Raw genomic sequence first — 15,595 nt, forward strand, 5'->3', positions numbered from 1 at the left:
GCAGTCTTGTATCCCACTAAATCAAAAAATGTTAACAATTTAGACTGTATGAAAGCTACATTGGTGTGATCCCTATACCCCATCTTATGCACAATTCTTATCGCTCTTTTTTGTAATATATACAATGGTTGAAGTGAGCTTTTGTATGTATTTCCCCAGTTTTCAACGCCATACTCTAAGTATGGTAAAATCAATGAAGAATACAAAATGCATAGTGCTTTCCCGTCCAAAATATATCTAACCCTTGCCAATATCGATATATTCTTTGCTATTTTGTGCTGAACATATCTGATATGAGATTTCCAGGAGAATTTGTCATCAACTATGACACCTAGAAATTTAATTTCATATACTCGTTCTATATTAGCTCCCCCAATTTTCAATTGAAGTTCATTATCTAGTTTACGATTCCCAAATACCATAAATTTAGTTTTATCCAAATTCAGAGATAGTATATTACTATCACACCATTTCTTTATCTTCTCAAGTTCCTGTGAAACCTGTCCATCTTCCCACAAGTGCCTTCAAAATCGCAGCATAAACTCCTGCATTCAGGAAGAGCTTGTGTGTAGATCGAAAAAAAACAAACTATTTTTAATACTATAGAAAGAAAAGCGCGACAGCTACATGCCACTGTGAACACATGCAGTTGCACACGCTGACGCTGCATTCTCATATAATCAGGTTGCTTCTCTCTCTGTTCCCTCTGCAGTGTCTGATTGTTGAGCTTTGGTGAAAAATGGTGGAGGACACACTTGCATTTTGATTGGTTTTAGTTAATATTTGAGATGGATGACAACATTTCTGGCATGAAACTCTATTAAAGCCAACCCTACATCAGAGCGTTTGATTATCAGAGTAGGAAAAACACATCTCTAAACCACAAAGCTGATGCAGCACGTTATAAGATTTGTTCAAAAATAATTTTAGTTCAGAACCAATAGTTGATGTTTCCCTCATCTCAGAATCTTTCTTCAAAGTACTGCTTCATGTGTGCCTGTGTGTTTGCCCTGCAGTCAGACATCCGTAGTTACCCAAGAGAGCAGAAGAAGCAGAGTGATGGCCTTAGTATGTTTCTCAGTGTGCTGCTAGTCGTAAGGAGGGCTTGGCTGCAAAAGCAGCACATACACAGACGTCACTGTACATGATCTTATTGACCTTGTCGTCCCCTCAGTGATGTCCTAGAGCGTGTCTTCTCCTACCCTCCCCCTAGTGTTGTCTCTGTCCTGTCTACCACCGTGTTTTATAGCTCATATGCTCACCACAGCAGCGTATTCGCCACTTAAGTCAATTTATTGCCAATTGTCACAGACTCCCGTTCTAAACCACAATCCTAAAACTGTTTAAAATGACCTACATGGATTGATCACACCAACAACAGGGCTTAGGGGTTTTAATTCTAGGGCAGAGTGTATTGCCTTTTCCTCTTATACCAAGTACCTCAATGAACTAGCCTTCTGTGGTACTCCTGTCGCTGGGTTCTAGCTAATAAAATATTGTGGGAAGATTCTTCATTTCTATCAGGCCTAATGGGAAAGAGCAGTCTTTGTAAGCAGACTGCCTCATCTGAGAGAGCTGTGCTGCTGTATCCATACTGATCTGTTATGGCTATGTGGGAGCCAAGGAGGCAGGAATGTCATTTTGAATCAACAGATGTCTTTTAACACACCCTTTTCAGTTGTCTGCCTAAATTTTCAGAGAGAAATACTTTTTAAACCTTCTTTTTGTCAATTTTATGATCATTAAACAAAAGCTTCTTTGCTGTACACTTATTTGCTTTCTTGCCAAGAGTTAGATTGTCAGTTTAACGGATAGCTGAGAGTACTTGACTCTTTCTCTTATTGTTTGGCTCCATATTACCTGATGTATTAAGATCAATATACTCTTTCAAGACAGAATATTCCATTGTGGTTTGCACAGCAGCCCTGCTCGAGATTCCACGTTGTGCTTGCTTTCTACAGTAGAGATACAGCAGATGAACGCAGTTGAATTTTGACATTTCGAACTTGTGTGAAGTGTGTTAGTAGTGGACCTCATAAATGTTGATTTTCTCACACACACACACACAAACACACGAGTTGTCCTGTATCTGCTGTTTCTCGCTCACTTTCTCCCTCTGGTTTCTCAGACCTCCTGGTGGACATGCTGGGAGTCATGGCCAGTTACAGCATCACAGTGAAGGAGCTGAAGCTGCTTTTCAGTATGCTGAGGGGAGACAACGGCATCTGGGTGAGTTGGTAGACACTTAAAAAGTCCTCTGATCACAGTGATTAGATCCAGCTCCGATGGATTTGAGAGTGTATGTCAAGACAAAGGCTATTTAGCTTTTGTTGAATTTTTTTGTTGTAACTGATTTGCTGAAATGTTTTAATTGTTTCCTCCTGCGTAAATGAAGCTTAATATCATTATGAATTAAATTGGTTTGAGGATAAAATGGAGGAGAGAAATAGTCCTGCAGTTGCTGACTCATGCTTTACTTTTAGAGCTATGATGCCTTTAAGTGCATGGTAATGAGATTAATTTAGGAGTTAAGAGGCCTGAGTGCAAATTCCACTCATAGTGCTACTTGTTGTTGTCATCTTAACTGCTCCCTGCAGTTTGTTGATTGGCCTCCAGCCACTGGGTTTAGTTGATTCACAGTGGATGCTTTAAAGCCAAACTCTGGACATTTAGGATGGTTTTATTAGGGTTAACCTTCTCCTCTGCCATCTGTACTCACTGAAGATGTGTCAGATGCCTTGATGGCTGCTGGCGCTCACTAGCTCGGTCAATACACTCTCACCACTTCTCGTCAGTCTAACCCGGCACAACCGCCATCAACAATCCCTGTTCACTGATCAGTGGTCCGCAGCGAGATCGTCATCCATCCCTTGTGCCCTCGCTCCATACCTCCCTAGTCCAATAACTATCAACTCTCCATCTACCCTGCCACTATTTCCCTGTCATTTCCAGTTTCTCCTCCCCACAGCAGCTGTCTCCAGGGACTGATCGATTAAGGGTTGCCATGGTATCAATGAGGTGTTGTCGGGGAAGGGTGGAGGTAATTGAAGAGTTATCGATCCAGTGGGGTTGTGGTAGAGATGTGAGGTTGCACCGTGTTTTTTTTTTATTTATTTTTTATTTATTTTTTTTATTATCTAACTCTCAACCCTGTGCTTCTGATATGCAGCATCTGTCACCAAATAATAACAATCACTTTCTTCTTCTCTTCCTCCTCTCCTCTCTCTCCTCTCTCTCCTCCTCTAGCCAAGGCATGCTGTCAAACTCCTGTCCGTGTTGAACCAGATGCCTCAGAGACACGGTCCTGATACCTTCTTCAACTTTCCAGGACGCAGTGCAGCGGTGAGACTGACTGATATACAGACACACACCTCAGCCTTTTTATCACACATTTGTCTAATTTACTCTTTGTGCATCCAAATGACTAAGGAGCCCTTCATGGGATTCTTGTTTACAGTCAGTCAGCTCTCCTTAATTGGCACTTACTCTACCAGTGCACAGAGCTGAATAGTGAAGAAGAAGTAATAATAAACTCAGACATGTTGATCACCATAAACAATAGCAAGAGCTGCTCTGATGTGTGCATCATCCCCCAGGCTATAGCATTGCCACCAATTGCCAAATGGCCTTACCAGAACGGATTCACTATCAACACCTGGTTCAGACAGGATCCACTGAACAACATCAATGTGGACAAAGACAAACCATACCTTTACTGGTAAGTAGAACACAAGTCATCTGGACTGTTGCATGAGAACATCCCTGTAATGGAATACTGGGACTAAAAAGCATTATGAAATATTTTATGAAATATTTTATCTGAATTAAATGAAGCATCCAACACTTCAGCACTGTCAGAATATTTCTTTTGGCCATGAATCTTTTATTTCTTAATCTGTTTTGTTGATGCGGTGATATCACATCAATATTTTTGCCAATGATGTTGCAAAAACGTTTAACAGAAGAAAAGAAAACTGAAACATCAGTGGTGAACACTGGGTTTTAGTGTCTGTCTTTCTGAATCAAAGTCAGATTTCTTTTCAAAAATAAGACTGTAAAAGCAGCAGCAACACTAGGGTCTTCGTTGACTTTAAGCTATTTTATTTTTTGTGCAAGAAGTAAGATTTACTTCTTGTTGACTGTACAAATGGTCTCTCTCGTTTCTGCTATCACCATTGATTCAAGTAAAGAAATCCGTAGGGCTGAATAAAGCGAGTTCAAGCTTGTTCCCTCTGGATATGTCAAAAAGGCATTTTGGTTTAAGTAAGAAGAAGCTAAGTGAACTGAAGGTTGAGCCGCTGTGCTGCACATAATCACAGTAAGAGAAAGCACTCACTGTCAATTTTTGCTTGGGGCTGGTGATCAAATGCTTATGTGGAGGCAGCCAAAGTTTCACAGAGTGATGGCTTTTAATAAGGTTGCCACAATGAAGAAGTGATTGTTAATAATTAGATATTTAAAAAATATTAACTTACTGTAAAAATGAGCAAACCCACTGGAGAAGCTATAACCACAGAATATGTGCCATTAGCCAAAACGAGTAGCCACAGACACAGAGATGATCACAGCTGAATATGCGTTGTTGGAAGTAATAATCCCTCCTCAAATGATCTCTTTAAAGCTGGATAAATTCAGACTTTCCCAAGAGACTCCTTACTGAAGCACTCCAGATGATAGACATTTAACTCACCAGCCTGAATGATATGGACAGGAAGTTAATAGATAAACAGATAATGAATTAGAACATAACTTTAAATGTCAAGGTGTTCTTTAATGAGTGTACTGCAGAAAGGAGGCATCCGCTTGTTGTGCAGCCATGGATTTCACTGGCCTCGAAGGTAGTGTAGCAACTCGGAGCCATTAGCCACTATGAAGCTTCATTAGCTTTGACCTTTTATTTATTTGAATTCTTTTACTCTGCTGCTTGGCTTCGTCCCTCCACTTGTTCATCATGTGATGCTAATCAGTGGAATCTTCCAGGCATCTCTCCCCCTGTCACAGAGTAAAAATGTGTTGCAAAAGAATCAGGGAGCTAGTCATCCACAGGAAGGATGACATGCATCTGTATATTTCTCAGATGCCATGGCAGAGATTGAGGTCTCACTGTGAAGTGTTTGGATGTTATCCTGTTTCCTTAGCAACCATTTGTCAGGTTGTTTTTGGTAAGCACTGAGAGAAGGGGATTGCCCTCCTCTTCTCTGGGCCAGGGGCCTTATCATCATCCCCCATATGCAGCTGCTACTCCAGCCACCTGTCTGATACTGGCCTCCACAGTTGCATGAATAGCACACTGCGACAGCACACTACAGTATATGCACTCCTAACGTGTACCAGGGATTCACTTGAGATCGACTTATATCTGCTTTCTGGTTCCACCACATGTGTGATCCTTCTGGGCCTGTTTTAGAGGCCAAGTGTGTCTTAGCTTAGCTGTGAGGCCAGGGTTTCTGTGGAGGTTACGAGCACATGAAGAGAAACATTATGAGAGAAAAGTGGAATGACGGATTAGTAGTATTTCTGGCAGTTCTGTGATTTGGGACCCCTGGTGAAGCTGCACTTTAAAATCCTGCCTTTTCTGGCTGGTATTGGCTTAAATAATATGATATGTGGGTGTGAAAGATGGCCTGCTTGTGTTTTGGTACACAGGATTTTTTTTCTGGTACAGTTCTCTCTGTACAGCTGACCATTTGCATTTATAGTGATATCTTGCTAATCTGACAAATCAAACCGGACAACATGGTCAGAATGCTGTTTGATAAATATTCGCTGTTCCAGGTATTTTGCAATATCTATTCAAAAATGTCAAGGCCTTTAATTTCTAAGTGAACATCATTTAATCACATAACCTTCTGTGTTGCTCCATTCACTTTTTAACTGAAAGAGGAAAACACAGATCTTTAATTATATACAAACCGACATGAGTGCACCTCTTTGTGATTCTCCGGCAGTTTTCGCACCAGTAAAGGAATAGGTTACTCTGCTCACTTTGTGGGAAACTGTCTTATCGTGACGTCATTGAAGTCTAAAGGAAAAGGTTTTCAGCACTGTGTGAAATATGATTTCCAACCACGCAAGGTAAGAACACACACACACACACACACACACACACACACACACACACACACAGACACACATGCAATCAAATAACTCAGCTGAGTAGTTTTTAGTCATTGCAGTGTTAGGTAATCCTGTTGTGCCACTTGTTAGATGAGACAAAATGAGGGGGGTGTGGCTGCTGTCTTCTGCTCTCCTTGTGCTCACTAGGAGTGCTGATGAGTCTTGATAAGGTCTGTCATTTAGGACCTGCACACTGCCCCTCTACTGCAGTGTCAGCATTTTGCTTCTGTCCTGCACACAAACACACACACTATTGCATGCGCTTATAAACACACACATTCACTTGATGGCCTTCTGCAGTATTTGCTGACCCAGTAGAATGTCTTCACTGCCTAACAAAGTTCCCAGGGGTTTAATTTGATCACTTTATAAGTCACCATGTCTCACAGCATTTTGTCTACCATGCGCAAGTCGGTGTGCGCACTTGCATATATTTGTGCTTGTGTCCACTCACCAGGTTAATGCACCGGCATTATTCGAGCTTGTCCTCCTATCCCTACAGCAGCAGCCCCCAAAACAAACACAGACACACACACCCACACTCCATTTAAGTCTTCATTCCAGGGAACCTGTGTGCACTGTCACCAGGGAAGATGCTTTCTAATAAAAACATACACAAGCACTCTAGTCGCAGTATATTATGGTGCTAACCCTCTTCTAAGGAGATAACAGGTTAGAGGAAGCATTCTTAGTATTGCAAAGGCAGCAGGGGGCTCATACCAATTTCTTCAATTGTTTGTGTTTAAACAGCAAGTACAAAGATTCAGAGAATACATTTTGCTCACTACAGGCTTCAGCATCTTACTGTGATATTGGTTTTTCTTACAGTAGTTGAATTTAATGAATTTGACCACAAACAGTGCCACTATACAACATAATATACAAAAGCATCAAACAGCAGAGGCAGGGAAGGTGAAGAAATGCATTAAAACAACTTTGAAAAGCTCACTATAAAGGTAAATTAAAATAGGCACATTAATTCAATTATAATACAGCACTGTTTGTATCACAAAACACCAGAAAGGCCTCAATCAATATAAAACAGTTTGAAGAGAAACCGACTTGTACAGTCTAAAGCCTTAAGGGAGACAATTTGTTAAATTGCTGCACTGTTGTCTGTGAATTTGTTTTTTTCATTTGATGTATCATCTTTGTAAAAGAGTTTATATATTTTTCAGTGGTACATGATCAGCATTGTCCACATCTACAACCGCTGGCGGAACTCCGAGATCCGTTGCTATGTCAACGGTCAGCTGGTCTCCTATGGCGATATGGCCTGGCACGTCAACACCAATGATGTAAGTGCGCCTAAAGTGGCTTATTACAGAGGCACGGTGTTGTTAGACACACTGATCTGTACGATGAACAGTTACAGTACATTAAAGCTAAAAAAAAACACACACACACACAGAGATAAACTGTCATAGACGTAGGAGGCGGTGCTGCAGAGCCAGTATGTGGATATATGAATATGGAGAATATTATTCAAGTGTTATGCCCAAAAAAGCTTTACCCTCAAATGAATAAGGACCTCAGAAATCCAGTGTTGGCTCTACTTTGCACTTCCCTCCTATGGTGATGTTGGCAAACATCTGAGGTTTGTCCTCTGCATTCATCAGCTGGGGAGGAGTTGCCCTTGGGCCCTGTTCCATCACCGCTTCACCCAAACTCCAACTTCCAACTTTTCCATTAGCAAGCTGCAGGTAGCTTGACCTCTCAGTGGCAACAGAGCCTTCATTACCCTTCTTCCTGGTTGGCTCTTGACATTGCTGCAATTACTGAGGGCTGGTGTTATTCTATAAAAGAGATTCCTTGGCCTTGGGCTAAATAATTCATCCAGCTGGAAAGACTCAGAAGAAAAGAAACGTAAAGTACACAAGTGAAAGAACGGCTCTCCAAATGTCTTGATGCCATCAGGGTTTGTTGTGTCACTGTGATGTGATCTTTCAACACCCTTTATCACAATGACATCTTCTGCTTCTTCAAAATGATAAAATAAGTTTTATCTTCAGCCTTTAGGGCAAAACAAACCCTGATGGTATCAACATATTTTTGAGACCTGCTCTTTTACTTGTGTATTTTCTGAGTCGTTTCAGTTGGATGAACTAGAGTAAACATTTTACCTCAAGCAGTAGATGAAAGATGAAAGAATCTAATAGCAGGCGATGTTAAAGTTGTTACACATGGAATAGAAACAAGCAGCTATCAGAAGTTCATCTGTTTTCAACCGCAATCCTCTGTGTTCATCACTGCAGACTGTCATTATCTTATGACCAGAAAATGAATCATTGAGATGTCTTCAAATGTGAAGATCAATACATTTTTTACAGTCATTTCTTCTCCAAGGTGTTGATGTGTATGAGAGAGAGGTACAACATGTTTTAAGGTTAACAAAGCTAGATTTAAGTAAATAACATATAAAACAATGAATATCAGTGCCCGTCTTCCAAAATGACCTTAAACAGATTAGCACACGTTTGCCTTCCTTGTAAAACCACATTTGTTTCAGCCTTTTTCAAGAAATTGAGCTGTCTTATATGATTAATATGATAATTTTTCATGTTTTCTACCTTTTTTCAGAGCTATGACAAGTGTTTCCTGGGCTCATCAGAGACAGCGGATGCTAACAGGGTGTTTTGTGGTCAGCTGGGAGCCATTTACGTGTTCAGTGAAGCTCTCAACCCAGCTCAAATTTTTGCCATTCACCAGCTTGGCCCAGGATACAAGGTAAAGACGTGTTTGCATTATCGCCTCCTCATTATTGTGTATGTGGTGTGCTGTACATAACCGCTTATGTAAAACATAAACTAGCTACACATTCATAACCTCAGTGCAACATATGTCATTGTCCAGAACCAAACTTTGGACAGCGGGACTGTCTTCATCATAGCAGTCTAATATGTGCATCTCTTCAAATGAGCAAAGTCACTACAGTATATACAGTAGAAATAGATGAAGCAGATTGAGCTTAAGGGGGTACAATGAAAAGTAAATTAATACACTGTGAAAATCACAAATCTGTGTTTAGAATTTATTTGGTTGCACCCGTATGTGGATTTTGCCTCGAGTGTAGACACACAGCTTTGTGTTTTGTGATAATAAAAAAAATATACAAATGCAGCATCACAATGTTGGGTGTTGAGGACTGATAGCATTAGAGATCACCATCTCTGCCTTTTTGGCCTGGCTATCTATGACAGCTGAGATGCTGCAACACCTTGCCAGCTGTCTGCTTCTTGTTTTGGCAGGCATGCACGCCTCAGGCCACTTACAGCTTGTTTATGAAAGTGTCCAACGCTGTCAGGATTTCTGCACCATGAGACTGCACAGATATCTGAGGCTGCTGATGTGTACCGACAACTGCTGGAACTTTAACAGTTCCTTAGAAAGGGTATAAACTGAATTAGGTCTTTGCCTAAACTACCAAGACCTAATAAAGAGACACTGATGGGGAAACATACTGATAACAGAGTGCACAGACTGCACGAGGTTGGTGTCACAAATACAGTCGAGACAAAATGTGCTGGTACCCTTACCAACTAGAGTGTGGATACAGGAAACGGGCCCGGCAGGACCCACTGATACCCGAGGGTTTGGGCTGAGCTCAGGGCTCGGTAAGGCCTGTTAAACTGGTCTACAATCTTAATGCTTCAAAAGCAAAAATAATCTTTGCTAATTCTGTGCCCTTAAAAATGAAAATTATATCTAAAGTTGTTTGGCTCTGGTTTGTAGGATATAGCACTGGCAATGTGTGAGTCTTAATTCAAAATGACCAAACTTCGGGGCACCCCAGTAGTCAAATGGTTACGGTGCAGCGCACCATATACCAGGCACAGTGTGTGCACGACATCGGCAGTTTGTCGCAGGGCTCCTCATCTGTCTCCCCCGTTTCCGTTCCACCTCTCAGTGACTCATTTTAATACCTAAATAAAAGCAAAAACACAAAAAATGTAATTTATAAAAAGACTATACTTAGTCAAATGACAGAAGAAAAGACCTGTGAGCAAAATCAGAAATTGTAGCTAAATCTCTTGGTGGATTTAAAATGGTAAATGTACTGCACCTATATAGTGCTTTTTTTACAGCCATTCACCCAAATGTCTGCTTATTTTAATGATAAGGGGAAAGTAGTACAAACTCAACTGCATCAGGTTCAAGGTGAAAGATTATGCTGCTATTGTGTCTCAGGCAGGACAAGCCACAGATTTTTCATTTAACCAAAAACAGTCATTATTTTTCTGTCTCAGCACAAGACATCATGCTCTTTGTTGGCTCTGGAAGTCAAACAGCGTCATTATCTATACTTGCCAGTTTTTTTTGCACATCAGCATAAAACATAAATGTTTAAATATCTTAAAAACTATAGCCATTCCCTCTTATAAAGGTCAGATTTGAATTCAGCACGTCTAAATCCATCAAAATTAGCATATTTAAATTCTGTAGCAGAAAACTTTTCTTTCCTAAATCGTAGACCAGTGTTATAAACTCGTATGTTTCTCCTAATGATCACTTGCTTGGGGTTTGCAGTTTCTGTGCCATGAATACTGATTCTTCTCTCATTCACAGCCCACTCTTACATGGGGCTGATCAGTCAGATGATTGCCTCTCTGCATGGCGCAGAAACAGCTTCTCAGATACCCAGAAGAGACCATTAAATGCCTCACTTGTTTCAAAGCTGCAGGTCTCAGTGCTGTCATTGTAATGATGAGTGGATGGGTTTGTTTGGTCAGTTCAAGGAGAACCAGAGTCAGTGGAGCTCAGCTTGTCGTACGGCTTCCATCATAACACAAATAGAGGCCAGTCCTTGTTCTGCTGACTTCAAGCAGATGCTGAGCTGTATCTGTGTATACTGTACTGTATACTGTATGTGTGCGCTTAGCTGTTTGAAGCCGATTGGTCTCAGCTACTGTCACTGTTACTGTTCAATAATGAGGAGTGAAAAGCACCCAGACACTCTGCTCGCTCTGCTAAGCAAGCCTTCAGCACAATAAGGGCGTTCAAGGTCTTCCCGCTCGACGAGGCTCATGATGCCCGACATGCTGAGCGCTTCCATGCTCTTGTAATGATAGAAAACGATGGAAAATAACATCTTGTTTTTCTGTGTGGGCTGTAATACTGTGTTTTTTTGTCTTATTGTGTGTGTTCTGTATTTGTCCTGTGTTTGTTGGGTGTAGCTGGTTGCCATCCAGATGTCCTCATTACAGAACACTCCCCACAATCTGGCAACAACATAACTAATAAACCAGATAGACTTATCTGGACACCTGTATTATATGTCCATATGTACATTTTTGCATGCAGGTGTCTTGAGTACATTTGTCAGGTTTCATAACTGTTTTTAATTCCAACCTTTCAGGGTATTATATTCCCCAAAGGAGATTTATATAAGGCTCAGTACTTGGCATCTTTGTACCAAATCATATGTCCCTAACTGTCCTCAATGCTGATGTCAAGCATCTTAGATATTTAATCACATTGACTTATTCTTTGATCATTTTTAGATTTTAGTTAGATGTATTTCTTGCATGGCTGTTTCCCAAAACAAGTTTCACAGCATTTATGTGACAAGCTTGAGAACTAATTTTAAAGAACTGGTCTTCATTCAGCACGCTGCGTGGAGATGCACGGAGCCACAGTCTGAGCTGAATAGAGTAGATGTGTGTGTGCTGTTATCACTGCAGGCCAGTGTCGTATCTGCGACTGTCAGGCAGGAGTTGTCACTGTCATTCCTCTGCGTGTGTTTGTGTAACCAGGTGAGGAACACGCATTTTCATGCCCAGCTGTGTAAAGATTTACATGTGTCAAACGTTTCTACTTTCCTGATTTCTTGTACATCTCTCCCTCTGTCTGTTGGATGCCTCCGTACTTTCCTCAGTGCTTTAAGGATTCACCTTTTACACTTTTATCTACCAGTATCTCTTATTTAGCACAGTAACATAAACACAGCCAGATCTATACATACAATATACATGAGTACACACACTTTGTAAATGCACCACAATAAATGGGCCTATGCTGGAAATATGTGCATCTTAATAAGTGCATTAATGTCACATTCAAGCTATTTAGTATTTTTTATGCACAAGGCTTTTATAGTAAGGTTGGAAATAAGCCAAAGAGCAACATGGAGTTTTTGTGATTTTTTTAATACCAGGTCTTTCACTAAAGTAATATGTTTTAAAGTTGAAAAGTATAAACATAGACATGATGATGCATTATTTAATTAATATGAATTAAGCTGAGGCAGTGCTACAAACAGTCAACTTGTATTTAGCCCTTGGACAGAGATAAAGATGTTTCACTCTGGAGAGAATGCTTTCTCCAGATGCCCCCATTGAAAAGCACACTCTTTGCTTCGGTGTGAAATTTAGGGTTGCACGGTTAAATGTGCTCAGGTCACATTTTCTACAACAGACTTCAGAAGAAAGGTTTAGAATAAGGCAGGCCTGCAGGTCTGTGAACAGCCAGAGGTTTCCTTTGCAGTCAGGTTGAGCAAGCAACCTGGAGACCCAGCTGTTCAAAGGGGAAGAGTGCCCTTTGCCTGGAGCTGCTGCAAATGGGTGACAGAGTAAATCGCTGGCCCTTCATCTGCAGGGCTTCATATTCAGTAGTACCAGTGCAGGATATACTGTATGGACCCACCAACCTGTGCAGAATGACATATGTAGACAAAGGTGCACACACGGTTGACATACTGTATATACAATGGGCATGGCATCACCACTTCACTCTACTATGCAAAAATTAAGACAAAATACGTATCTTCAATATGACGGCTGCCATCTTGCTTTTTTGAAACCAGATTCTACACAGTAGTAACCAGAAGTGGAGTGACCGCCAATTAAAGCTGCCGAAATCAACCAAAATACTGTAGACCTCATTTTATATCATCAAATATCTTATTAAAAACAACCTTACCAGAAAAATGACTACTCATGCACATATCCACCTGATAATATCTACCAGTTTTTAGTTTGGCTCATGTCCCATTCACCAACATGGAGGAGGCAGGATTTATGACCTATACCGTAACCATCCACGAGGGGGCGATCACATCGTGGTGGCTTTATACTCATGCACATATCCACCTGATAATATCTACCAGTTTTTAGTTTGGCTCATGTCCCATTCACCAACATGGAGGAGGCAGGATTTATGACCTATACCGTAACCATCCACGAGGGGGCGATCACATCGTGGTGGCTTTACTTCTGGGAGCCCTTAGCCTGTCCGTTGTTTTTACAGGCGATGACACACACAAACAAAATGCAGCTGACACTTCCTACAACATCTGCTTGGACAAAAATGTATTTCTCATATTTCTTTAAGGTAGCCAAGTAGTCAAGGTTTAAACATTAACCTCTTCACAGTGTACCCATACCAAATGTGTGAATTTGCATTTTGTATTATAGTATGAGGAAGTAATATCAAACAATGAAAACTAATAATTAAAATAAAAATACAGTTAAAGATACGATATTTTAAAATTCAGCAAGAAAAATATTTAGCAGCAATTGAAGACGGTTAAAGTTGTAATTATGTACTGGACAAATGTGGTGTAATATAAAGAAACTGATTAATAGTGATGTCAGTTTGTGTCTGTACTCTGTTGTGTGTATGTGTTGTTTTTTTTTTTTTTTTTGGTAGACTACATAGAGATTAGATAAATTTGGAGCTCCGAGTGCGCCTCTTCCACACATTCCCTCCCCCTCGCCATCTCTTATTCTGGGCTAATCGAATTAGTGCCCAAGTTAGCACTGTGTTCATTAAGCTAATGCTGTGTTGTTTACACACGGCTCATGTTGCAATTAAGCAGACTCCATTTTGGGCGTTGAACTTGCACACACAGACACACACTCACACAAATGTTTATCACACAATCTTTGATTTCTTCCTTCATCACTGCAGAGCACCTTCAAGTTTAAGTCGGAGAGTGACATCCACCTGGCTGAGCACCACAAGCAGGTGTTGTACGATGGCAAGCTGGCCAGCTCCATCTCCTTCACCTACAACGCCAAGGCTACGGATGCCCAGCTCTGCCTGGAATCGTCTCCCAGGGAAAACCCGTCCATCTTCGTCCACTCGCCACACGCGCTCATGCTACAGGTCGGTGTGGCTGGATTCCTCTGAGTGGCTGTTCATCTCTGGCCTGGCTCCAGACCTTTTGAATCACAGCCCCCAGCTCTTGATTTGTTGATCAACTCATATGTGAATAATTGAAGCGAAATAAAATGGCAGTTGAATTGTCAGGCTATTGAGTCACAGGCTGACTCATACAAATTGTATTTGTGAATAATCTGTAGTATTTACTCTGCTTGGATTGATGTAGATATGAGAATTAACAGAGGACAACACGGGTTGTAGTTTGAAAAAGAAAATATGAAATGCACCTTATCAGTTACTGCTGTACCCTGCAGTAAATACCAACATCATTTTTGCTGAGTCTCAGCTGTTAACTCTCTCTTTTGAGCATATTACCTGTAGGTGTATTCAAGCAAACATCTTTCTAGGTGTCCTTCATTCAAGGTTGGTGGGGCTCAGCTTTACTAATGGCTTTTCGTATTTGAATCTCATCTCGACTTTGAAGAATTTTCACCTTAGGGTTAGTGTGTCAGGCAGAAAGGACTGTAATTCACAAATGTGGAAATTGAGTCAGTGTGTTGTAAAGTTTTTTTAGTTAGTAGAGGTTTACAGCCTGTTTATGTTCCACAGGATGTGAAGGCCATCGTCACCCACTCCATCCACAGTGCCATCCATTCTATAGGAGGCATCCAGGTCCTGTTCCCTCTCTTTGCTCAGCTGGACTACAAACAGCTCAGTGACAGCAGTGTGGACACCACTGTCTGGTGAGTGGTCTACAGAAGAACTGAAAACTGACTGAAAAACAACGTAGAGACCAAAATGAGTTATACAGTAGTTAATCAGTTAAAATATCAACATGTGTAGTTGTTTGTTTAATGTAAAAATGCTGTAGGTGATTCTGAAACAGACCCAGAAACAAACGAGGTAACTGGAAAAGAACTTCCATTATAAAGATCAACATTAGATAATTATGCTGCAAGCATAACTGGTTATAGAGAGCAAGGGTGTGTAAGTGTGAAAGGAAGAAAAGTTGCATGGTTTTGTATGGAGCGACGAGCAGCTTGTGGAAGGTCGGGGTGTCTGCATTTTTCTCTCACCAAGCTCGTATTGATACCACTCCATCACGTGAGTCTTAATAGAGGTTATTTAAAGCATATCAGGCAGTATTTGTCAAGTATCATCTGGGAGACGGTGAGAGGAAACAAAAATTCAACTGTTTAAAAATGATGGAGAAGGAGAATGTGGGTGTGGAGAAGGTGAAGCAATTATGGAACAGGGTTTCTTGTGACTTAAGCCACAAACAGTGCTCCACCAGCGAACATGGATTGACACACAGCGTCACTGAAGTTTATTTTTTGCATGATGTGTATGTTGCAGCGCTACTCTGCTGGCATTC

The 15,595-nt window shown here is 40.9% G+C and overlaps 1 protein-coding gene across 1 annotated transcript in view; it reads left to right on the top strand.

Moving 5' to 3' along the window:
* nbeaa (neurobeachin a) overlaps positions 1 to 15,595 on the top strand; it is a 77,162-nt gene that overhangs the window by 22,461 nt on the left and 39,106 nt on the right. The window contains 9 exon segments of the mRNA XM_020620401.1: positions 2,129 to 2,229; positions 3,247 to 3,342; positions 3,597 to 3,718; positions 5,949 to 6,075; positions 7,296 to 7,415; positions 8,698 to 8,844; positions 14,026 to 14,223; positions 14,830 to 14,963; positions 15,577 to 15,593. Coding sequence (XP_020476057.1) covers positions 2,129 to 2,229; positions 3,247 to 3,342; positions 3,597 to 3,718; positions 5,949 to 6,075; positions 7,296 to 7,415; positions 8,698 to 8,844; positions 14,026 to 14,223; positions 14,830 to 14,963; positions 15,577 to 15,593 — 1,062 coding nt within the window.

The sequence above is a fragment of the Monopterus albus genome, unplaced genomic scaffold (genome assembly GCF_001952655.1).
Source record: "Monopterus albus unplaced genomic scaffold, M_albus_1.0 scaffold237.1, whole genome shotgun sequence".
NCBI classification, from domain to species: Eukaryota; Metazoa; Chordata; class Actinopteri; order Synbranchiformes; family Synbranchidae; genus Monopterus; species Monopterus albus.